General features: G+C 37.8%; 1 protein-coding gene across 1 annotated transcript in view; it reads right to left on the reverse strand.

Moving 5' to 3' along the window:
• Nucleotides 1–26265, reverse strand: part of dpyda.1 (dihydropyrimidine dehydrogenase a, tandem duplicate 1) — a 138347-nt gene that overhangs the window by 50080 nt on the left and 62002 nt on the right. The window contains exons 12-14 of the mRNA XM_053494589.1: nt 23807–23991; nt 18840–19055; nt 4385–4549 (exon numbers count right to left, since the gene is read on the reverse strand). Of these exons, the coding sequence (XP_053350564.1) occupies nt 4385–4549; nt 18840–19055; nt 23807–23991 (566 nt within the window). The remainder of the gene's footprint in view (nt 1–4384; nt 4550–18839; nt 19056–23806; nt 23992–26265) is intronic.

Consider the following 26265-nt stretch of genomic DNA (forward strand, 5'->3'; position numbering starts at 1 on the left):
TTCACCAAATCAATTAATCCTTTGATATTTCTTAAGCAGAGGAAAATAAAAACCAAGCTCAAAAATGAACAATTGAGGCGTCATTTTTGTAATTTCAGCCAACATATGCTGCTCCGTCTGTACAAACATAAAATGGAGGCGAACAAACTGAGATATGGACTCAGCCCACTCCATAAATATTTGTGTTTCATTAGCAAACATGAGCATTGCAATGCTGTGAATAATATAAGGGACATTGAGGAATTCAATCAAATTGAGATCATATTCAAATTGTCTGATTCGAAAACAAAAAAAGTTATGAAGATTGGATAATTATCTACCAAAGACAGAATACATTTGCAATCACTCATGTGAGGACACCAGAAAAGCGGATATGACTTTTTCATATTTGCTGAGGTATAGTTACACTAATGATGTTTATAAACCTCACCTCCAGATGCTCATAATAGACACGCTGCATCAAACTAATATTAAATAAAAGCTCTTAATATAAATTGTAAGGATGCAACAATTAAACAATGTACCTGATAATATTCATTATGAAAAGAATATTGACATGGACTTTTATATTCAAAGAGTCATTTGCTTAACCGAGAACAGAATAACACCAATAAGAACAGAATAAATTATAATGTAATACTGAATATGCCTGGGTAGAAAATTGCAATAGTAAATCTTAGGCATAGCAGCAAAGCTTCTACTATTGCACCACATAGTGTTGTAAGCAAAACTCAAAAGGATATTTAGAGGATCCACACCCTGCTGAAGCAGTTTAAAAAAAAAACACACACAAAAACAAGTTGACTAATTTAATTTGCAACATGTACAGTGCATCGTAAAAATAAAAATGCTATATTTAAATAGAAATCCTATTAATTTCAAGCCCTTTTATTTAATCAGGGAATTCAATAAATAGGGCTTGCAGCGCATGAAAATGAAAAATTCAGTATATTAAAATATTCTAATATTTCGTTCCAAGTTTGAGTAAATTACTATTTATACAGTATAAATCTCATTTATCTCTTAGTCTAGTTGAGTCCACACAGCCATAATCATGGGGAACACTACTGACTTGACTGTAACCCACAGAAGGTCATCACTGAAAAGTCCTGGAAAGTTGACTGGAAGGAAAAGATAAGGCAGGAAAGGTTCCACAAGCAACAGTGATGACAGCAGACTTAAGGCGTTTGTGTAGCAAAGCGATTTCACTTGGAAGAGCTTTGCAAGAAGTGGAGTAGCGGCTGGATTCAGCGTATCAAGAGCCACTATGCACACACCTCTTTAGGAAATGGGCTACAATCTTTGGCATATCATTCATTGGTCCAAAGTTCTCTTCAGATAAAAATTAATTTTGCAGTTCATTTGGAATTCAAGGTCCCAGAGTCTGGAAAAAGAGGATAGAGGCAGGAATCTAAGCTGCTTGAAGTCCGGTGTGAATTTTCCACAGTCTGTGATGATTTTGAGTGCTATGTCATCTGTTGGTGTTGGTTCACTTGTTTTATCAATGCCAAAGCCAACTACCAAGAGACTTACATCCTGCCTGCAGTGCCAAAACTACCACTAACTGGTTTGCTGATCATGATATTACTGTGCTTGACTGGCCAGCCAACTTGCCTGACCTGAACCCCATAGGGAATATATTGGTTATTATAATATACTGTCAAGAGGACAATAAGAAACACCTGACCCAACAATACAGATGAGCTAAGGGTTGCTATCAGAGCAACCTGGTCTTCAACACCTCAGAAGTGCCACAGGCTGATTGTCTTAGAGGAATTCGTCAAATATTTTGGGATGCTGGATTGGTGATTTTCATGAGCTGTAATCATCATTAAAATTTAAAAGTAAAAGGCTTGAAAATATTCACTTTACATGTAATTAATCAGGAATATATAAGAGTTTGAATTAAATAAATAAAAACAAATTTTAATGCACTGTAGGCTTCTTGCTAAGATAACAATATGCCGAACAGGGTTGTCAGAGCAAACATGGAAAAAAGGATAACTATAATTTCTTGCCAGATTTGTAAAAACTTTAACACAAATTTGTTATCCGAAAGACATGCTCACATTGCAGAACTCTAGCAACAAAGGAGAGTCAAACGAGAAGGGCAGCTGCAGTGTTATGGATGTGACATTTGAACTGAAAGCCTCAAAGCATGGACAAACTTAGTATCAGTGAATTAATTTGCATAAAATTTTGTTATCTCTTTCGCTAAAAACAAATTCTTAAAATTCATAAAATCATTTACGTCCTAAAATATACAGCATAGTGTCATTGTTACAGATGTGCTATTAAACAGACAAGCTTTTTTTTCTACAAACTCCTTTTTACAAACCATTACACTTGTACCATGACAGTCTTGAACAAACAAAAAATTAATAATTGAACATATTTTTTAAATAAGCAATATAGGAATAACTGGAGTTATTAGTGTGATAAGGACAGGCAAGAATAACAAAAATAACATGAACCACTGAAATATAGAAATTAGATAATATAGAAACAATGGAAACGATGAAATTATTACATATGCAATTATTGGTGACATTTATCTGGCTCTTTGCACTTCCTTTCTTATTACCTGTATTTCTTCGTATTTTTTTAAATAATTTTTGATACTCTTTCATTTAAGTTTGACCTGTACATTGAATTGGCAGGGCACTGGTGGCTCAGTTGTAGGTGTTTTGCCTGCCATGCGGAAAACCCAGGTTTGATTCCCAGCCAGTGCCCAAACCCCCCCACCCACTGGACACAGTGCCGGTCCCAAGCTCGGATAAAAATGGGAGGGTTGTGTCAGGAAGGGTAAAACCTTTGCTAAGTTGTTGTGCGGACTGGATATTCCTCTGTGGTGACTCATTGCCAAAAGACCAACAACAACTGTACATAGAATTGCCATGGAATTTCGAAAAACTTAATTTAACTTGATTTTAAAAGATGATTCAATGCAAAATGCACCAACAGCATCATTGTATCCTAAACAAAGTTAAAATTAGTCCTTGTTCACACGTAATATAACGAGCACGTGTTACAGGATATTTTAACCCTTAAGTTGAGCCGCAAAAACTAATAATTTATATTTGACAGATGTTCTTATTTATAAGTAGTTAACCAGTCAACTGGATAAATCCACAATTTTTTAATATACATGGATAATTAAAATGACGTTTTTTTTACAGTCCTGATTAGGTGACCCTGGCATTTGGGGCATCTTTATTGACGAGAGTGAAATGGTCCAGCTGTAGCTGATAGAGTAGTTTAAGTACCACAACATCAGGGATTTTAAAGACAAGCAAAATGATATGATCAAAATTTGCAACCATTAAATTATGTACAATCATCGCGAGTTCCAGGCTGGCTATTTCAGCAGCTCCCTCCTGGGGGTTTACAAGCAGCACTCAAATGTTAGTGCGACAGTTTAAATAGATAATGCATAAATCTACATGCTTCAGTTCTTTAGTTGGTCTCTAAATGTTGTGGGCACTAGGGAAGTTCGAAAGGTTGAACAGGGTTATATTCTAATGGAGAGATAAAAATTGAAACAGAAATTTGAGCAGAGACGGTTACAAAAAAAGTGTGCCTATTCGTTTTTTACTGCAGGTGACTCACAGCACATGGGGTCCAAAAAAGGAAGGAATGAAAGCTGAAATGGCTGCCAAGATGATCATTTGAACTCACCAATGATCCAAGCTGTAATTTCCATGAGACTGAATTCAGAGAGATAACAGGAACAATAGTGCTAATAACAACATTCTCTAAGCCGTATAAACCATCAGACCAAAAACAAGCAATTCCTATTTCTGCTTCTATGAACCTGGATAAATGATTCCAGAAAATAAAAACACTGTGATACATCAATAAATAGGCACATACATAGGAGTTAAATGTGCTAATGTCGTCAACATTTCACTCCTTTCTCTCTCTATGATTTCTTCAAGCTAACTGACTTCACCCTTTACTCTGAAGAAAACAAAAATAGAAACCATGAAAATGTAAAAATGTGTAAAAATGTGTAAAGTAATTTATACCACCTTTACTTCCTGAATTCTTAGATGTTTTGAATATCTACATGGATTAAGATTTTTTAAAAATTATATAAACATATACTGTATATATTATATAAAATGATCTATTTACACAATATATTCATACTTTACAACATCCAAACTGTTTTCTATTTATAAACAATAAATGTTTTCTAGTTGCGGAAACAGCGCCCAGAAATCCTCATTGTTGAATGAACACCTACAGTGCTCCTATCAATCTAACTCGATACAAATGAAAGCTGCAAGAATTCCACTTGGGTACATGTGACATCCTGGCTTATCTGTGTCTGCAGTGCCATCTGTTTCATTAGATTTCTTGTAGCGAAAGAGTTACTTACATTGTGAGGGAAGTCTGCCTTAAGCTCGGACACACTCTGGCACCAGTAGGCTGCGACTTTCTCGCTGATGAGCTCGATGTTAAGAAAGGAGCCCTGGCCTGGGCCGAACATCGGACCTGATGTGGTTCCACGCACGATTCGTGGTGACACGTTTGTCACAAGATCCTGAATAGCAGAGTAGGGAGAGAAGAACATCAATATATTTCAGAAACATTGCAATTAAACTATGTTATCCATGTCTCAAAATATATGCAATCTTTTGCAATAAACTCATTATTGCACTGGCACTTTGGCTATTTTTTTGACTATTTTTTCTATTCTGTTGACACAATTTTTTATTGTCGTTTATCATGTACTGTCCTGTAAAAACATACAGTCACACGACTCCGCCCTATCCAATTTAGGACATGGAAGCAACTTTGAAGAAATGCTTTCATTAAAAAATATGTGCAGGCTTAAATAGTTGAGCATATTTACTGCACACACAAAAAAATAGCATAACTGTTTATTAATCTTACCTGCAATATTTTTTTACTCACTCATTCATCTATACCGCTTTGTATTGTATTCAGAGTCGTGGGGGCCTGGAGCCTTTCTCAGTGGGCTTAGGGCATGAGGCGGGGTACACCAGGACAGTGTGCCAATCCATTGCAGGGCACACAAACACACTCATTCACACACTACGGGCAAATTGCTAACAGCAATTAGCCTACTCTGCAGGTCTTTGAACTGTGGGAGGAAACCGAAGTACCCGGAGGAAACCCACCAAGCACAGGGACTCCATGCACACAGGTGGGAATCAACTCTGGCCAGGAATCGAACCTGGTCGGGAATCGAACCTGGACCCTGGAGGTGCAAGGCGACAGTGCCGCCGTATTTTTTTCCATTAATTGTTCATATCGCCTAACTTGCATTATGATCATAAACACAGGAACGTCCGTCACTGCACAGTATGTACACTATGGGTTTTGAAGTTGTCCCAAAGTCCAAGCTTTGTCAAAGCAAATGAGACTAGTTTAAAAGATGGCTACAACCTCTTAACTTACAGGACCCTCTGATGACGACATCTATTACAGGAAAACAGTACAACATGTCTAAAACCCAGACAGAACCCTTCAGAAAGACAGAAGGGCAAGAACATAATATTTAACTTTAAAAAGTAGCCCTTCATGTGTTGGACATGCATCACAACCGCACTATATGCTGATGGTGTTCAACATAATCTGTCCACTCATGGCACAAGCAGATCACAAACTAACACTGTCCACCTCTCCAACCGAAAGGTCAACATAAAGCGAACAGGAATGCCGATGGAGTTATAATATGGTTAGTATTTGGGTTTTTATAATGACAGAGACCTCAACATATAAAAAGGATTGTATAGAATTGTATTATCTGGATCTCCACACAGTGGAGAAACTCTTGTGGAAAACTGACACATGAAAGGGCAGCGAATCCTAAAAGTAAAACGAATGATAGAGAAGACAGAGCCATATATAATTTAAACCATATGACAGAAATTATCTTTCTTTCACTTTCCTTCAGTATTCTGTAACTTGAATCGATAAAGCAAGGGTACCTGTAGTAGAAGTGACAGCTTAATTCCCCCACCTCGGATAAACTGTCCATCACAATTTAACTGTGTAAGAGAACAATTTTGCATAGCCCGATTAGAGCCTACCCTTACAGAACAATTAAGATAATTGTGCGCTAACTTAATTTTACGACATTTAGACTGTTTTCCAGCTACACTGACAAGAAAGTGTAATTGCTGCTAATTAGATCAAATTAGCATAAGTTTGATTAGACTGAGTAGAGCTAGAACTGGTTTCTCTTTTTTCTATTTTTATCAGCTGAAAAGATTTTTTTTGGTCCTTGTGGTAGTCACCTCGTGGTTTTATGAGTGTAGGATTCTGTGTATTTGCTCTAAAATAAAAAAGTAACAAGCTCTTTACAAGAAATCCTGGTTTGTTTTTCACTCTGACCATACATGAGACTGGGATACATTTACAGAGGCGCATACAAGCAACCTAAAACACACACTCTATATCCAAGGATCCCTGTTTTGTTTAAAAATGAACCAAAATCAAATTTTTGATTAAAGAAAATTCTCACTGTGAATGTTCAATCATGAGATGCATATGAAAGGGCACTTCTTTTAAAAACTGGAAATGAGGTGCTGTTTTTTGATGGGGGGTTCCACGTGACAGTTTGGGATGTGGCCCATGGTTATGAATGAAGACATAACCCAGTTTTAATAGAAGTATGATGTCTGTCCATTGAAGGCACTATGGGAATTGAGACAGACATCCCAAGGGCTTCAGGGGAAGGAAAAAAAAACTGTATTTAATGAAGCTGTGACCAGGGAACATTTGCCTCCCAGCATTCTGTACTATCAGGCCAAGGTGGAACAAGAGTTTTAATATTAAGCAAGTGAAAACCATGAAAATTGCCCAAAGGGAGAAAACTGGCAAACTATAGAAACAGGCACCACACTGAGCAAGATAAGGTGCATGCAGAGACACACACACACACACACACACACACACACACACCGCACACACACACACAAACTCTCCCACTCGCACAGACACATACGTACTGTACAGCCACTATACTGACTAGACTGAACTGAATTCTCAAAGATAGCTTTGGTTAGACGTGACACACATTTCAAAGCACACCTCTGTGTGCTCCTGTGTACCTGCCAACAGTGACTTACGCACCAACGAGAACCTGCCACGAGAACATGATGTGTTTTTCTTACAGTTTTTTCAACTGTTACAATACGCTGCATGAGTGTATTGTTTCTATCCCGGCCATTAACGGGCTATGACCCATAAGGAAGATGATGTGTACTTTCTCCCCTGCTTCTCACGCTGCCACTTGTTAATGACCAAGGCTGTGTTTCGGAGCTAACCAGGTTTTTATCACAGCAGAACAGGTCCCTAATCCCCCCCACACAGCAAACAGCCTTTCAGACTCAAACACATGCAAGAAGTACTAATCAAACACAATGGACCACACATCACAGCACACACACACACACACACACACACACACACACACACACACACACACACACACACACACACACACACACACAGGCACACTCGCACACATACAGAATATACATATTCTAAAACCGAAAGTCTTACAGGTGCAAACAAAACAGTTTTGATAACGTTTTCATTAACGGCTGAAAATAAAAGAAATTGAGTCATGCAGCGTGAATGCGTACATTGATGCATTAGTGTGTGCGGTTGTGTTGTTTTTTCCGCACCACTGTTGAGAGGTTTCCACAGCAGATCTTTTATCAGCACATTTAACTTGGCACAGGTTTTACAACAGATGACCTTCCCAATGTAACCCCTTCAGTTTCAATCTGTACATGGGACTGGCACTAATGATGCCCTGCATCCAGGGACTGGGTCTGGGTGTTGGCTTGGCATCAAACCTGAGCCTTCTGCCTGGCATCTGACCCAATTTAAAGTGTGATTGTACAGTGTTGGAGCAACATGATCCACCAAAACAGCTTCAATTACGCCTTGGCATACATTCTAGAAATCTTTGAACCTGAACTGGATATATGAACACCATTCATCATCACGTTTTTGATTGGTTTGTTGGGGAGTTAAGCTTAATAAATCAGTCCCAAGGTGATCAACAAGGATTATATCTGATGACACCGAATCAACAGCATCTGATGTACTGTATATTATTTTCATATGCAATGGGTCCCTGTAGATGTGGGCATTGTCATCCGGGGAGACATCACTCCCGTCAGGACAGATATATTTATTATAGAAGAAAGTTGATCAGTCACATCTATATCCCTGAGGGACTATATGATCGAAGATAATCTCAAACATTAAACCACATCCTAGAACTAATTGTACATGAAATAATTTCCTATACTGTGGCTGGGTGTAACATATCATACTAACAGTGTGGTTTCAGGGGATTCAATTTCTGAATTCTGCATAAAATGTAAGCAGTTATGCTATCTGAATGACAATAACACAGGAATATATACTAGCAGATCATTCAAATCTAATATCAACTCAGGAGCTGCATGCCCGAACCATGACCAATTCTGTTGTAAAAAAAAATAACTTGAAAATACAGCTGAACTACACAAACACCTAGCATTATAACACTTGAGAGAAATTAAAAGTCTATACTGCATGCTTTCATTGTGCAGGTCTATCATATCTATTGCATACTTTTATCCTTTATACCATTCAATCAGTTTTATTCCAAGTTTAAGGGAAAATTATGCATATGAAAGTAATATACATGCATGGCATGATGAAACTTTTTATAACCTGGAGTCATCTGACAGATTGGTTTCCTTCCAGTGCTCCAATTCGCAATGAACATTGACAATTATAACAATAACTTCTGGGAGGATTCGTCATACATTTCAAAGAAAAAAAAGAGGATAATTCACTATTTCTCCATCTAAGAGAATGAAATTGTATGCGAGATTAGTATGCCTTGCTCATCACAGCTGTGAGCATGCAGTACCTGGATCCTGCAGATAAATCTTTATATGTATGTGTAAGTGTGTGCGTGTGTGTATATACAGTGGAGCCTTGGATTGCGAGTATCTTGGTCTACTTTGCAAGATAGGCAAAATTTTTAATTACATATTACCCTGTTAAACGAGCGAGGTCTTGATACAAGAGTACTGTTGTACATAGTATAGACACTTTGCCTGTCGAGTGCCACGTGATCACAACTAAGCCAATGATTCTTTTCTCTCTCACACTGTGGGATTGTGGGTAATCGTCTCCCATGCTTAGTCTCAGTGTGCGTGCATCACTCGTATAGTCAATAGCCGTGCGCGTCTGTACTGTTTACTATAACATTGTGACAACGTGTGTGACCTTGTGTGGGCGCGCGTAAAGCATTTTTTACATTTAGTATCCAAGTGTAGTGACTGTTCTTTAGTAACTGTACTAAAATAAAGAAGTTATATAGTTTCAAAGGCTGTAGCAGTGCGAGAGATGAATCTTTTTAGAGAAATGTTTGTGTGCACGTGGGTGTGTGAAAATCATCCGACATGGTAGCCCCGCACCTCCTGCTTCTTCATTTGTCTAACACCAGTTCTTTTCAAAGGTAAAGCGCAGGTTAATTTGTTTTCTTTTTACTTTATATTTTGTATTTATTGATTTTCTTAGAAATCTTTTTGTTTTTAAAACGATATATCATCGTTTTCTATTATTTCTTATGGGGGAAATTCGCTTTAATATACGAGTGCTTTGATATACAAATGTGCGTCCGGAACTAATTAGGCTTGCAATCCAGGGTTTAACTGTATATACTGTATATACATACAGTTATTTAACTATAGATACAGTTATTTATATAAAAAAAAGTAAAAGCAAAAGTCTTTTTAGTAAAACTACACAGCTAATTTCTTTATAAAACTTCACAAAATATACCTGAAACTATTTAAGCCAAGGATTGTCACAGTTACTGACTTTGTTTCATTAATCACAGTTAACTGCTTTTTTATAGTATTTTTTTTCGAAAGAAAAAACTTTTTTTTTTAAATATCCTTGTTCCAGCAGTTATATGCATGTGTCTAAGACTTATGCACAGTACCGTATAGTATTTTGAAATACAGTACATATATAATTGTAGAAACATTTAGGGCTTATTTTTGAAGGTTTTAGAGACAAAACTCATCGTCCATGAGCCAAAATTGAACTTTGTGACACCATCTAAACCTTCTGTGATGGGCAGAGAGCAGACAGGTATAAAAAATAATAATCTGGAAAGGCTATAATTACACAGAGTGGCCCCAAGTGCAGGCATTAATCATTATAAGCAGTTGTGACAGAAAAATCAAAGCATAGTTGGTTCAGTTCTCACCAGTCCTTTGGCCAGCCACCACAAACCGAGGGTTCATAAAGCAAAAAGGGGGAGAAGAGGAGAGAGAATGAGTAAGAGAGGTTGAGGAAAAGATCAGAAGAAAAGTGAGGAATGTTACTATACTTTTTAACATCATCCATCTTTGTTTGCAGAGTGCAGATGTAACACTTGTAAAGCCATAATTTTCTCTTGGAGTTCTACTGTGGTCATTTCTCAGGGAGGGTTGAGATGACATTCTTCAGCTCCTGCATGAATTAATACTGTCTGACTTTAGAAAGCATGCTTAATAACGCCGATCTCAACCTTCACCTGTTACCCAGCCACTGAGAAGAATCAACAAGCTCAAACACACACACAAACACATACACACACACACAGCAATGTGACCAAGGCTATACGTTCTGTCCTCTCTTATTCTTCATGCTCAACAGATGTTACCTAAAGACAGTGATTTTAGGCCTAATTATCCACGGTATTGAATTCAATCAGCACTGTGTCATACGAGTCCAACACAGCATGTTAGAGGCTGTTTGTATGTGTGTATACACGTGAGTGAATGTCACTAAGCGATGTCTCTCGAGATTGATCTTGAGATTGTGAGAAAGATCATCACTGCAGCCTTAATCCCCTCTTTTTGCTTGTCATGTATAAATCTAAGCAGCCTTGGATCCATGACAGCATCTCAGCTACACATCTGCACCCTTGGAAACTCGATAAACCACATGACGACTTTCTCTCTAACAGTCAAACGGTTTTGACACACAAAATATATCACTTTCCACTAACCTGTGAAGAGAAAGAGTGTTTTATGGTTCCCCTGAGCGGAATTGTGTCTCAAAACTCTTTAGCTACACTTAGGAACAAAAAAAACAAAACAAGGACGAATTCCAAAGTCAGCATGTCGATAAGCTGTTTGCTAAAGAATACGAAATGAAGCTCGTCATGCATAAACATGGAACTATTTTATTAATAGGCCCAGATTATTTAACACGCATAATAGCTTGAGTATTCGATTTAACATCAACATTCATGAGTGAGGTTCTCTGTGATTATGCTAATCAGTACTATCAACAGTAAGCATTAAACTGTGTACAGTGATAGAGCGAACATCTCACAGAGCAGAAACATTAATGTGATCCATGTCTCTATGTGTATTATGTATACATGTGTATGTGTATGTCGGGTGCTTCTGAAACGTGATGGTAATTCTGAACAAGATCAGCCTGCCTGTGAGGGACTTAATAAATTAATGTCAAAGCAAAGGATATTAACCCTGTGTGATAAATGAAGAGGGATATTGTCTGTCAGCTTGGCCATTAGTCCTTTTCACCATTTACTCTACTAGGAAAAAGGGAATTGGAAAGAGACATCCTTCTTTTACAAACAACATAGGATGAAAAGAGGCCATGCCAGCATCTTCGTCTTTGTACGCTTTTCAGTAAACAGGTTCATTGGCCCAACTTTAGATATTAGTAGTACATAGTAGTAGTAGTAGTATTAACAACAACAACAATAATATTTGTAACAATAAAATATAAACTAAATTGAAAATTATGAAATTAATACGGATTAAAATATAAATGGTAATGATAATAATAATAATAATAATAATAATAATAATAATAATAATAATAATACTTACAATTTAAATAAAAAGCCTAATGCTTTTACAAATGCCTAGAAAGAGGTATTAATATTTGTATTTTCACCCATATTGAATTAATGATTTTTAATTCATTTAATATTTTATTCGTCACATACATAACCATACACAGTAAGACATGCCTAAACAAACAATTGTTTGTTTCAAAAACAGAATCATTTATTTCGACAAATAAAATTACACTACTACACTACAGCTGAGAAATTCATAAAAAGAAAAATGAATTAGATATACAATTTGCAACAAAATAATCAAGAAAAAAAATTAAAAATAAAATATATTGAAAATAGATTTTTTTTAATTGCACAGGAAAATATGGCAACAGCAGTATGATTAGAGACAGGTAAAAACAGCCATGTGTCAGCAGCTTTGACTGTCCATGTTCCCTCCATAAGTGCAAAATAGTCTGCTAATGCGCACATGAGCAGTGTGCAAACAGGAGAGGTGTGCAACATGCAAGGAATGAGTGTTAGCATGAGTTTAGGGTTTATTTAATTTATGTGAAGAATACACAAGTTTAACTGAATTAGTCCTTGGTAGTGTTCTGGTTCAGAGCCCAAACGGCCTGCGGGATGAAGCTCCTTCTCATCCTCTCTGTGTTGGCCTTTAGGGAGCTGAAACACTTCCCTGACCGCAACAGAAATGATTCCAGTGTCCATTTTAGATAGGGCCATAAAATCAATTGTGTTTTGAATGCATCACATAAACTCGGCTTTGTTCTAACATCTCATTATGACAGACTCATGTTTCCAGTACTTGAAAACCAAGTGCTGCTGATTTTTGAGGCTGTACTCTAAATAAACTTTTCATCTGCAGCAGAGGAGAAGTTTTGGTCTTGCCATGATGGGATGGTCTACCAGTTACTGTAGGGGTTCATCACTGGTGCTTAACAGGTTTTGCATATGCACTTGACAATACTCGTCTTGTAAGAACTATTCCAGAACAGCTGACCTTTGTGTATTAAAACAGCAAATGACTGTAGTTCTCATTGCTGTTACTTAATTAGGTGATGCCATATGTGAAAAAGTGCAGTATTTTTCTAGAATGTAGAAAATAATTCCTCTAAAATAAAACTACCTTTGATGGGTACTGAATATTCAATATATATATATATATATATATATATATATATATATATATATATATATATATATATATATATATATATATATATATACACACACACACACTGTATCTACATTTAAACTTTTTAGTGTATAAAAAGTGCATTAACCATTTAAAAAGGCTGGATAATACAGTTCTCAAAGAGAACAGAATCATTATTATTATTATTATTATTATTATTATTATTATTCAAAGCTTTAAAACTTCAATACTGAGCTTTTTTTCTATCCAAACCTTTAACCTAATTAACTTTCGTTCTGATTCGTGGTGTGGCACAAGGTGACAAAGTAATATTCATCTACATCAATGTCATGTTTATGGGGAGTAAAACAACTTAATGTGAGCTGATTCTGGACAAATCAGGGTACTACAGAAGCACAGCTTATCTGCCCTTTCAGCCATAAAAGAGGTAGTCACTGCCTTCTTGATCTACCAATTAAATGGGTATATTTATAAATGGTAAACATGTAGCCAAAGCTAATGAGCCTGAGCTATTTGATTCTTTTTTTTTCCAGGCCTGGATCTGCTTCACTAGTGCTAATTTGCTTGTTAAATAAATACAAAGCACTGAACTGTGACTGGTGCTCTATGTGCCAAATCTGTTGTGCTACTGTCCTTTTTTTGCCTTGGACTTGCAGAGCAAGTGGTAAATAAACAAGGTCTGTTGAAATGAAGAACACATGATGCAACCAAATTCTTAGACTGAAATATGTCCGGCTTATCAAACAAATTAGCTATTCTCATCTGTATTGTAGTGCTTTACTGTTTTAGGTTTGTTATATATATATATATATTATCCTTCTATCCCCATAAAAACCTATACATCATCTGAAATGTCTCTCACCTAGGAAATGCAGGAAATGTTATTCTTTGTCTATTAGCTGCAGGGCTAATGGGATGGCAGAGGTGTTAAAAAACTCCCAGTAGAGTCTTTTTCTAAAGGTTCAGAATTCACCTTTGACATTTTCTGCATTGATCTGATGGGAGTCTTTCTTTCTCGTCTGACTTGAAGAGCGGCGTGGTGATGATTGAGCAGTGGCTATATCCCTATCTGCCTCTGTATTGATTGGGTGACAAGACAGATTGAGAGGACTGCCTTGTCGTGTGTCATGTCTCTACATTTATGTCACCTCTTATCAGTAGCTCCCACAAAATGCCAGCAACAATCCAGATGAGTTTACATTCTATCAGATATCTGATCTGTATTTTTTCATTCCGTGCATGAAAACCCTTATTCTTAGAAAGCGGACAGAAAACCATGGACTTAACGTGTCACTCGTGCTTTTCTCCTTGATGCTGCACTCATTCTCGGTTACACATGAAACCGGTTGACATGAAACCACAAATAAGTGGTGTGTTCAAAGGAAAAAGAAAAAAAAGGGGCTAAGGTATCGTACAGGCCGTGTGGCTGGGACCTATTCAATGTAAAGGTGACACCAAGCGAGGGTGTATGACTGTGGGGTGAGTTGTGTGCATAGCTGTCATGGCACGATGGATACAAGAGGGCTAAAGCCATCACACAAGACATGCACCGCTGTTTGCTGCACATCCTGATTCTGTCAGTCTCTCCTTCTGCCACCTCCCTGTGTCATGTTAAGCACCAATCACTGCCACCGTGCCAATTACACAGCCTGCTGCCCGGGCACATGGCACAGCCTCTCTCTAGAAAAAAAAAAAGGAGGGAGAGACTTCTACAAGACTGCTGTGCAAGCTTACCCTAATTAACCATCAGCTTAATTAGACAATTTACTGTGTAATTAGCAAGCAATTAGTCAACACCTCTCAGATCTTACTGACTGCTTTGACAGGCCTGTTTTCCTATGCTGATCCCAGAGTCTAAATTCACCTACGGTGTTTATTTTCTCCTCCCCTCCGTTCCGATGTTCCTAATGTGCCACAACTGCATCTAAGCACGGAGTAATCACTGCTGATGGGGCAGCTACGGAGGAAGACGCATGTGAGTTAAATAGGATGTGTGAGCTGGGGGCAGCGTGTCCCTTGATGTGAGAGACAGACGCTCTGCTTTAGCAGGCTCTACCTCTGATGCGGTCCCTGCGGAGAGAGCCAGCAGAAAATCTCCTCGGTGAACAATGATCAAGAAGTGGGCGTGCGGAATTTAATGACACATTTTTACAAGCCAATTATGAAATTCTGCAAGAAAAATAAAACCTTTCTACACACAGTTTTACAGCCACTTCAACTTCTGGAACAGAAACTCTGTTACAAGCCAACAAGACTGGGGAACTTAAAATCTCAATAAAACCTAAAGTGGATTCGCAATGACAGAATATAAAATAATAATAATAATAATAATAAAATGATGAATTGAGCATTGAGGAAAAGAGCAGGCTTAGATTTACTCTCCTGTATCTCAGTCTAGCTTCATTCATGTCACACAGTCAGGTAGTCGTTCGTAAAGCCGTTCCTACAGTATGCATATCTATCTGCCAGAAGGAAATAAAAACAAATAAAGCCCTCAAAGCACCAATAATTGAAACGCAAACTCAGATGTTCCTACATAACAATTACAACTGAACCTACAGTATTAAACACAATCAGGAATCAGGAATACATATCTGACAGAATCTAAACAAAGCTGTAGAACCAGAGCAGAAAAGGAGCTGATGGTGGCTGGGCTCATTACGGGCTTATGGAAACAGAAGCCTTGAATACAGAACTCATTTACAGGCCAGTGCTATCTATTATCGTCTCCGGCAATCAGAGACAAAGAGAGGGTGTGGGTGATGTTTGTGTAGAGCTAGAGGTATACGACCTCTAACCTTTTGGTTCCTAATAGAAAGGTTGATGATTAGTCCTGGTTGGGATTTAGAGATAGGAACGATACAGCTGGCCTCAGAATGTACTGAGGAAGAAACAATGGTGTGCAGGTGTTGGGATGGGAGATGTGTGACATATCATCCGTGTTACCATGGTGCTTTACTTCACATTTCTCATTAAATTCCCTTCATCTAAGGCATACATTGTGCGTGTGTGTGTGTGTGTGTGTTTTTCTTGACTGCATCCTCTACGTGATTGTTTTAATTGCGGTGGAAAAGTTGAGGTACAGCAGCATTCGAGAAACCTTCCAGTTACTGCATTAGTTATTGTCTAAAGATTCATTTAAATTTGCCCACTAAATCCTCCCACACAAAGACAAGAAGGCAAGTGCACAGATAGATTGATGTGCTTTAAAAGTTTCTTGCAGAGATAACAAAAGTTAGAAATCCATACAGAACATATCAGAAATCTATACAGAATACAGACATCTGGCACCAAAAAAAAAAGGATTTATCTCGAAGTGCTAAAAGGTCACATCTATACGTCTTCTTTATACATTTACACCTGTTACAAAAACTTTAAAATCGGTAACCTCAAGCCACAATACACTGTTTTGAATCTATAAAGTGAAGAGGCTTATGGCTAAACCATATGACTAGTAAACCTATTATAAGGCCAGAATAGATATGAAGTTCCATTCAGTGGTTAATCAGCTTAGCTTCAATTACAGGTGTGATTTAGCCTTGTCTGACCAGTCACCGGGTTAATTGGACCCAGTGTTCTCTCGGTGCACCACACATGCGCTCATTCTGTAATTAGCTAGAAACATACCAAAAGTACCAATCACAGCTCCAGCAGCAACAGCTCTGACGCGGGATTAAATAGCCACATCTCCTTACGGGCAAAAAAAAAAAAAAAAAAAAACTAAATTTGACAGGAGACAGTCTCAGCTTAACCCCCATAACACCCCCCCCCCCACACACACCCCCAAGCCACATCTCACAGTTCACAGAGGGAGAAGAGAAAATGACACATTTTTATATTCAGTACAGTTCATTAATTCTAATTAACGGTCACGCAGCTCGCCCACCCCAGCTTTGTTAGCCGCCTCTCCACCGGCCCTGCGAGTTAATTAGCAATTCTGAGCACGCCCGCGCTTAGACAAGACCCACAAGCGTGAAGCCTCTCATATCCACAGACAATCCACCAAGCATCTCCAATACTATCAATACCGCGGCAGTCTAATGTTGATCGGAGCGGCCTAACCAAAAGCACAGGATATTAAAAAAAGAAATCCCCTGTGTTTAAGGAGAATGATAGCAGAGTGCTGGCTGCTCATTCACATTGACATTAAGAACTTCTTTATCTCTTTTCCCCGAAGGAAAAAAAAAAAAAAAAAAAAACCTTACAATCTCTCCCACTGGGCACACAATAAAGAATAATACGGTTTTCTGTTTACCCAGATATCGGCTGGTATTTCAGCATACACTGACAGCCAATAGCTGCGACAGTATATTAGAGTCCAATCTGGCATCTACAAATGTCATGAGAAAAGAAGTGTAGAAGGGAGAGTCGAGACCAGACTGCAATGCTTACATGTGTAAAATCCCACTAAAGATGCTAACTTCAACTAAAAATAGACACAGGATTCATACAATATGAAGATGTCAGTCTCTAAGAAGCAGTTAAAAAGGAGGATCTCTGGGCAGCATGGTTAATACCGTCTTTACTTACCATTAAGGTGTTTAGACTGTGTGTGTACATGCCCGTGGTACCAACGTTACTCGCCATAAACTCTTCTATTCATATACATTTATTTATGTACTGTAAGTCTCCCCCACTAAAGAAAAAAAAAACAGGTCTCTTTTAAAAGCATCCAGAACGCCTATGAACTAATTACAGACAGCTTGAAAGTCGGCACTGTGCCATCACTCACTCACACACACACACACACACACACACCCACATGCACACATCAGACCTACAAAAATAGTATTATCACTCTAGGCATGGCTCTCCCGGTGGTTAGAAATTAACTGCATGGAGAGGACAGGAGGTCAGAATAAACAAACAATTTTGCTAGATTTCTCATACTTTTTTTTCCCTGTCAGCAGCATATGTAAGTATTCAGTGTTGCTATAGAGATGTCTGTCACAAGTCGCTTCTTTTTTTAACATGCATTTTTATTTACATCTCTAGCTCTGCTAATAAAGTAGAGCAAACATATGTTACTGATTAACATTCACAGTGCCAATCAAATGCTATAGACTATAGGGAAGATATTCGGAATTTTTTGTTGTGCTCGTATTTCTTTGAATTCACGGCTTTTGAAAATTTTATTTGACTCGTCTGAGCAGAACCACGCTCGTCAAATAAACACATTGATTAATCTACTGACTGATCAAAAGCTTTATAAGCTTTTTGAATTTTATTTTTTTTTATATATATATATTTTTAAGTTGTCTCATGTGTCTGTATCATAATGAGTCTGGAATCAAATATTTTTCCAATTACATAGAAAAAAATGGTGATTTAAAATGTAAATACAGTATAATAAGAAATTACACACTGTTGATTATTATTTCTAAAGGTTGTGCAGTAGATCATATTGTATTCTAATAAATAGTCATGGTCATAAGCTGTCAAGACGCTACCTAAAAATATTATTTCAGTTTCATTTGTTTATAAGTAATCACTACCAAGTCACACAGAATTATAAGGACAATCATACTGATTTATGACTATGGGTTTCATACTGTGCTACCCAAAACACTTTAGTTATTCAATTCATTTATTCTTTTATTTTGTGTATTCATGAATTGGCTTTTATTGTGATTTATTTGTGCAAAATGATAACATGATGACAAATATTCATTACTTGTACTAGGTGGATGTGAAAGAAAATATCATCTGGATCAAAGGTAATCAACCCTAAATGCATTTTAATCTGAAAGGATGATTTCAAGTAAAAATATTTGTTTTAAGTTCAGGCTCTAAGATGGGTACCTTATCAAGCGAGAAGGTCTTGGTGACGGCAAAGCCCCAGCCTTGCTCAAAGGCTCTGCGTATCATCGCTGTGCTGGTGGTGGGTGGAGCACTGGCCAAGCCAAACGGATTAGGGAATTTGAGCCCACACACTTCCACGCTGATGTCCACAGTGTCGATGGGAGAGTAGAACAGAGGCAGTTTTGGCGCACAGCTAACCGTTTGCCCATGGATGGCCTACAAGGAGAAACAACCACAGTTTAGGGTTCGGATCTACTGTGGACATGATACTCATTTTTCATTAGAACAAATCTTTTAAATCCCACAAGAATGCCTGCTATCACTGTGGATGCAGATTGCTGAAGGTTATTCTGCTTTACATTCTAGCATACAGTCACAAATGCACGTGTACAGCAACAATAGCACAGCAGACAGAGTAGAGGAGATTGCTGAATGCTTTCTGGGTGCATTGTTTATCGAGGCCCACTGTGGCACAAAGGAAGGAAACCACATCTTGACATCAGTTCTCGCTTTAATTAGCCTTGCGTTTATCAAGCACTTAAGACTGCTTTTATAATGATGTCGTGGTTGTATAATGAACAAGGGGTGTCACGCGGAAAAAGAAGGAGCATGCAAACATGACAGCACTCCATACTCCACCGAGGCCACATCAACACAGAACAAATACCGAGCAATAGACCAGTCTCCACAGTTCCCCCAACACATCAAGAAGGGAAAAAAACACACAAAAAACTGACAAGAGACTACAAATGTTAAGCAGTTGTGTAGACAACTTTCATTTTCCGAATAGATCATTGGAAAGAAATCACTCCAATTGCTAGGATTTGATTATTAAATGTGTCTTAGTAATTAGTATCTTATATTCATGTAAAAATGCTTTAATTAAATGCTCTGTACTACTGTATATAACATAGTTACTACAGTAGCAATGCATAGTTTACTAATTAATGATTCATAATTCATTCAAACAGTTAATATAAAATATTAAAATTAAAGTATCTGTTTAAAAGACTTTAAAAAAGTTTCTTTGTTTCATGTTTTTTAGATTTATTAATAAATGACCTCTTAGAATAGCCTACATCAGCTTGAGTTTTAGGGAGCCACTGGCAGTGTGCAGTTCGCTGCCCTTTGGTCTCAGCACTCCTCAACATCGTAATAATGAGCTGCAGAGTCCTTTGTGAGCTAGATCAGGTGTGTTTTTGTGTAGTTTTGTAAGGCAGTAAATCCCCAGGACTGGAGTTGGTTATCCCTGTCAAATACTTCTTTTCCCACTGCTAGTTTATACAGTACTTACTAATGTCTTCTAACTTGTTATCAAAATGTTGTATTGTTACACATGCAAAGTACTTCCAAATAATAGTTCAGTACTAAACCTTAAAGAAAAGCCTTCCTGAAAAATCCTTTATAGGACGTAGGGGAAAAAGCTTGTATATGCACTGTTTTTACTCTGAGATGCTGCTAAGAGAGTGCATATATCACTCAGTGACAGCAGATCTTCCTGTAAAAAAAAACAGCAGTTCAGGGAGTTCAACTAATCTGAGAGTATTTCGAACATTAATCTGTGCACCTTTTCACAAAGTGCTCAATTCATTTCTTCTACCTCTGTCCATTACTGTAAAAAAGCAATCTCGCTGTCTTTCCTTTCCTGCTACAAGTGGTAATTTTATTCCGCAAATAAACAGTTATATCTGCCTTGTTCTGACCAACACAGCGTTTGGACAATTAACCCCTGAATGAACCGTGCTAATGGGGCAAGTGCTGCACTTCAGTTTTACCAAATGGAGGCTTAAGGAAGGGCTCAGAGACCTGCAGGAGACAAACCTGCAGACTGGTCACCGGACCCCCACATCCAAGGGACTACAGCGTGGACAGTACATTGTGTGCCCAAGTCTCATCTGTGCATGGGGTTTTAAATAGTAGGCTTTATTAATTTGAGTGTGACTCAAGTAATCTTATAGCATAAACAGTAACTAAAAATCTAAAATACATGTAACCTAAAGAAAATATTGTTAGGTACAATTAATCAAATAAAAAAAATGAGATTTAATTATGAACCTGTGCAAGTATTTCATGCAAAAGGCTGCAAGTTATTGCACAGTTGGGAATTTGTGTAGAATTTGTTGACATGTATTTTTATTGATAATTTAAATCATTTTTTAAATTGTTTAAATAATTTTGAGTTAATAATTATTGGCAAACATGCTCTTAATGAGATCATTTGTCAGGTTATTTGCTGTTAGCCCAGATAAATACATTTAAATAACAAATAGTACATTTAATAGGTACATATCACATACAATACGTGTTAAAATTATCACAATGTGCAATTTTGGTCAATTCGTGCAGCCCTAATTAAGAGTGAGTAGGCCAGCTTAAAAGCTATGTTTTAAGAATGTGTTTTAAATTATGCAAAGGCCTTCAACAAGCTAATGCAATAGGAAAAAGAGTTAAAAAGTTTTGGTGCATAAGAGAAGATACCATAGTGTTGAGATTGAAGTTAAAGTACAGAATGTGAGAACTGTGAGATAGGTGGGAGTGAGATTCATGAAGAGCTTTGAAAGTTAAAATTAATACACTATCTGGCAAAAAAGTGAAATATAAAATATAATAAAAAGTTACAGTTTCAGAAAGGTCAAATTAGGCTCCATCAAGCAAAGAAAACAACTAAGGAAATTTAAAATAACTGGAAATCATCTGTTAGGATAGTATTAAACCTTCAACTTTGCAGAAATGTGATCAGAAAATAATTATGAAAAAAAGTTTGGTAAAGTTGCATCTTTAAAATAGCAATACTACAAAGCACAGCTACTGAATACAAAAGTGTATTAAAAGTATGAGCATCTCTTTAGTTTGCCATAAAGAATGGAGTTTGTAGTAATATAAAATAGGTCATGTGTCTGATGAGCGCAGATTGACCCTGTTTCAGATTGATGGCTGCGTCAGGGTAAGAAGGGGAGCACATGAAGAGATGCACTCATTAGTCACAGTGCCCACTATTACTGTGGCAATAAAAAAATGTCAGCTGACTACCTGAATGTGCTGAATGACCGGGTTATCACATTAATTACCTTTGTTTTTCCCCTGATGGACTCAAATTGTGAAAGATCATTTTCATATACTAACTGCATACACACACTGCATGCAGTAATCAAAGCAAAAGGCGGTCAAATGAAAGCTTAGAGTGTGTGACTTTTCTTGACCAGGTGCTGTATTTTGTAGTCAATCTAATAAGACATAGGGAGCCAGTGAAGTTGGATAAGCTGGGGTTGAAATGCGTTCAATGGGTTTGGAAGTTCTCTTCTACTAAACGAGAAGGAGATACGTGCAAGCTATTTCTATTTAGCTTAATGCACTTTACTGTTTGCGACTTTGTTTTTTTTTTGTTTTTTTTAGTTATACAGAAGAACAGAAGTAAATTAACATTTATTTACCATATTGTATTAGGAATACCTGCATGCCTTCTTATCCAAACCAATCATGTAGCTGCGGTGCAATGCATAAAATCATGCAGATACAGATCAAGAGCTTTAGTTAATGTTTTACGTCAAATATCAGAAGGGGGAAATGTGATCGCAACTGCTTTGACAGTGGCATGGTTCCTTGTGCTACATAGATGGGCTGGTTTAGGCATTTCAGAAAATCCTGATTTTCAGAATATTACACACTACAGCCTAAACAGTTTTTGCTGGTGCGAAGACTAAATACATATTTATTTATCTAGTACTTACTGAAATTAAAAAATAAAAAAACGTTTCAGATAGGAGTTCCACGGACAGACACACCTTGTTGTTAAAAAAGATCAAAGGATAATGGCCAGACTGCCCAAACGAAGTATATAGTTGTTTAAATAAAACTTTATTTTGCTATCATGGTAAATAGAAAAGCATCTGAGAATACTCATCCTATTGAATCATAAGCTAAATACAATAGGCTACAAAAGCAGAAGACCACATCAGCCCTAAAGTGACCACATTCATAGTTAAACCTAACTATAGATTATATTAGGTTTAAATTCACCAAAATTAGACACCCAAAGAGTGAAAAAATGCAGGTCTTCGTCCAAGCTTCAGCTTTCATCCTTCAGACCTAGAGTTTTTCTCCTCCACAAACTAACAGACTACATTTGCAGTTTTTGCAGTGCACTAGCTGTATATAATTTACAGTTCTTATCAACACGATACAATTGTTGTCTGATTAATAGGACCTGACTTTGGGCTTTTATGATTTGTATTTTTATTTAAGACTTATATGCTTTGTGAGGGTAAGAGCTGGGTGAGAGGATTTTAATGCTTTGGGGGGTAGTTTCATGCTTTTCAGTGCTTGGATGTGAGCCAGTAAATAGAGGTAAGAGGGGGGCATATTGGCACCAGTAAGCCTCTCTTAGGGGCCTAGCCTTAGACGACATTGCTAAGACAAAGCTAAGTGCTCTCCCACCCTCTCTCTCTCTGCTTGTTATTAATCCAAATACGCTTCTATTGCCAAAGCCTCAGAGGTTTGGTTTAAGGAAATAAGAATGCATGGATTGGTAATTCCCACTTCAAGAAAAGCATGTTCCATTAAGCAGCCGAAAAATTAATGTTTCAGTACAATACATTTATTAAGTCTGATTAGTCATAAAATTAATCATATCGAAAGACTCATATACTGTAGTACTCAGATCTCCTGTACAGAGTACGCAGAAAGCTCTCGTCTTCATAATCAATCAGCACTCCAAATTCTACTTATTCATTAGCTTTTGATTGTGACAGGACCTTAGTAAGGGCAACATCTGCTTGGGGCTTGACACAAGTGTTTGAGTGGGTGTGCATGGTTCCTGGTGTGTTTAGTAGTAATGAATATACAATATGCCTGTATCTGCATGCCTATACTATAGCAAAAGTCGCACAACGTGTGTGTGTGTGTTTGTGAGGAAGAAATAGCATATGTGTAAGTGTGTGCAGGTGTGCTATGTGGGTGTTGCAGGGCACCTGTAAGTATTTGTGGATGTGCCAGGAGGCCTGCTTGCCATCGTTGACTGACTCCACACTGGTGTTGGCAAGGCCGGCTACGTCGCCCCCAGCAAACACCCATGGCTCACTGCACTGCATGCTCTCCAGGCTCAGCTCAGGAAGCCCCCATCTGTTTAACCTGATGGGAGCCATGGCCTCTTTCACTGGAAAAAAGAGAAACGATACCAAAGTAATGCACATTCATGAGAGGAAAAACCTCTGTGAAGTGAAACAATAAAAAAAAAAAAAAAACAAGTAGGAAAGGTAGAGGCCCAGTGGAAGCCGAGCTTGATAGACTGGAAACCACAGTGAGACTAATATGAAGTCTCTGACAAGACAAATGACAAGCAGGGTATTTTTTTCATCTGCTGCGCCCCTTTCTTTCGTCTAGGTTAATGTAACATCTCCTGATGCATTTCATTCACCGCTAGCAACGTTCACAAGGAGATACTCTGTCAAACTGCTCTACATTATAAAATGACCCCCGCTCCTTCCATGCATACCTACACAATTCATCTTCTGGAGTCAATGCTTTTCAGCATGGATGATAGTCCGCATACATCAGTGAGGACACTTTTAAATATAGATCTATGCATTGCATGAGATTAACTGCACATGATCAGAAAAATGAAAAACTGGGAATAATAGAAAAACTATATTCTTTTTATTTCTCATTGCCTTTGATGCAAAACTGACACCTTTTACAGTATATGCGTGTACATGCTCAGAAAAATAACAGAAAAACAGGAGACATACTAAGTGGAATATTAAAGAATGTTTTTCAGTATTAGTGAAACAAAGAAGAGCACTCAACAACCAAAGACTTTATCTTTCGTATGACTTTCTTGCATCAGTCACGACAAGACAATTTACGTTCAACATATAAAATGAGGCCCATAATGCTCCAGGGTGTCTTTTTTCCTTATATCCCTAACTCTGGTGCAATAAAATTATCTAGTCATATAGACACTGCAGCATGTACTGTATACACCCACTTTTGTCTTTTAAAGGTGCAAAAAAAGCCAAGAAAAAGCAACTATTTTCCTCAAAGCAACTTATGCAAATCTATGTCCCCACATGGACAAAACTGCCAGATATACATAACTGTCACACACACACACACACCACAGGGAGTTTGTTTTTCCTTCTCTGTGTTCTCCTTAGTACTTTGCTCTGAAGGAGAGAAGTGGTGTATCAGACCTCTCATACTATTAAAACGGGCTAAAGTAAGGTAGTTTTATCTCACTTTCTCTCTCCTTCTCTCAGACACACACATACACACCCCATGGACATACTCCTCAGAGGCAGATGCAGACTGCCAGGGCCCATTAACCAGAGTGATCAATGTTGGATGGAATAGAAAGAGATGCTGTGTAAAAAGCCCTAAATAGGAGGACAAAGCAGTTCAGAAGGGATAAACTGGAGTACTTTATGGGCTACAAGTTAGAGCAAGAACCATTAAACTTTCTGGACATTCGGTATGTGAACCCTGTCTTACAGTGTATAATAATAATCAAAAATGCACATACAGTATAGTAGAAATGTCACAGAATAGGCACTTGTTCAGGACCCTCTTTCAGGAACTAACTACACATGCAGCAGTGTGATGAGTGGGCAGGGAAAGGGTCTGCTATTAAACTGTTGTGATTAATGAAAAGCCTATATGCAAATACTTGGCTGGCTGGGTGGTGCCTTGGCTGGAGTGACATATCCCTGGTACGAGTTACTCCATCATAATCCAACCCCCATTCTTTCCTGCGGGGGAAAAAAAAAAGTTAAATGTGGCCAGGGATCTAATCATCTGCTCACTCCAGTGGGCCAACCCAGCAGATTACTAGCTAGTTTTTCCAGCCGTGTCAGCTATTCCGGCAGCGGCTCTCTGCTGCGTCTCCCATACCCATCCGACGAGATACTTGAGTGGGTAAGTAATTCATATTTTTTTAAAGGAAAGAACACAGACTGCTGAGAAAGGAAAAAGAGAAGCTCTCAGCATTTTGGGCCGACTCAACCTGGCAGCTAAGGCCAGGCGATGGAGTATATTGGGTGTAATTCTCTGTATGGACAAAATACAAAGTGGAATGACTGCAGTTTCAACCCCGTATCATCTCACAACTGAGTCCTGAAAGAAATAACTGTCTTTCTCTAGGGATATGTACAGTACTGATTCGTTATTAAGATTTCAGACAGAGCTGGAGGTATCCTGGCTCCCTTAAGATCACAGATAGAGTTTACGATAGTAAGAAAAAATACCAAAAATTATCGTTTGTTCAGAAAAAAGTACACAATCGTATATTCTGGACAAATATTTAAGGACAAAAGAAGCCAGGTTTAATTTAACCAGTCATGGGACCGAATAGCCATGAAGAAAAGAGCAGAACGAGTGTACACTACTCTATAGTCATTTTACATTGCTACCCATATTAATTACATTATTACGA

Source organism: Clarias gariepinus, chromosome 4 (assembly GCF_024256425.1).
Source record: "Clarias gariepinus isolate MV-2021 ecotype Netherlands chromosome 4, CGAR_prim_01v2, whole genome shotgun sequence".
Classification (NCBI taxonomy): domain Eukaryota; kingdom Metazoa; phylum Chordata; class Actinopteri; order Siluriformes; family Clariidae; genus Clarias; species Clarias gariepinus.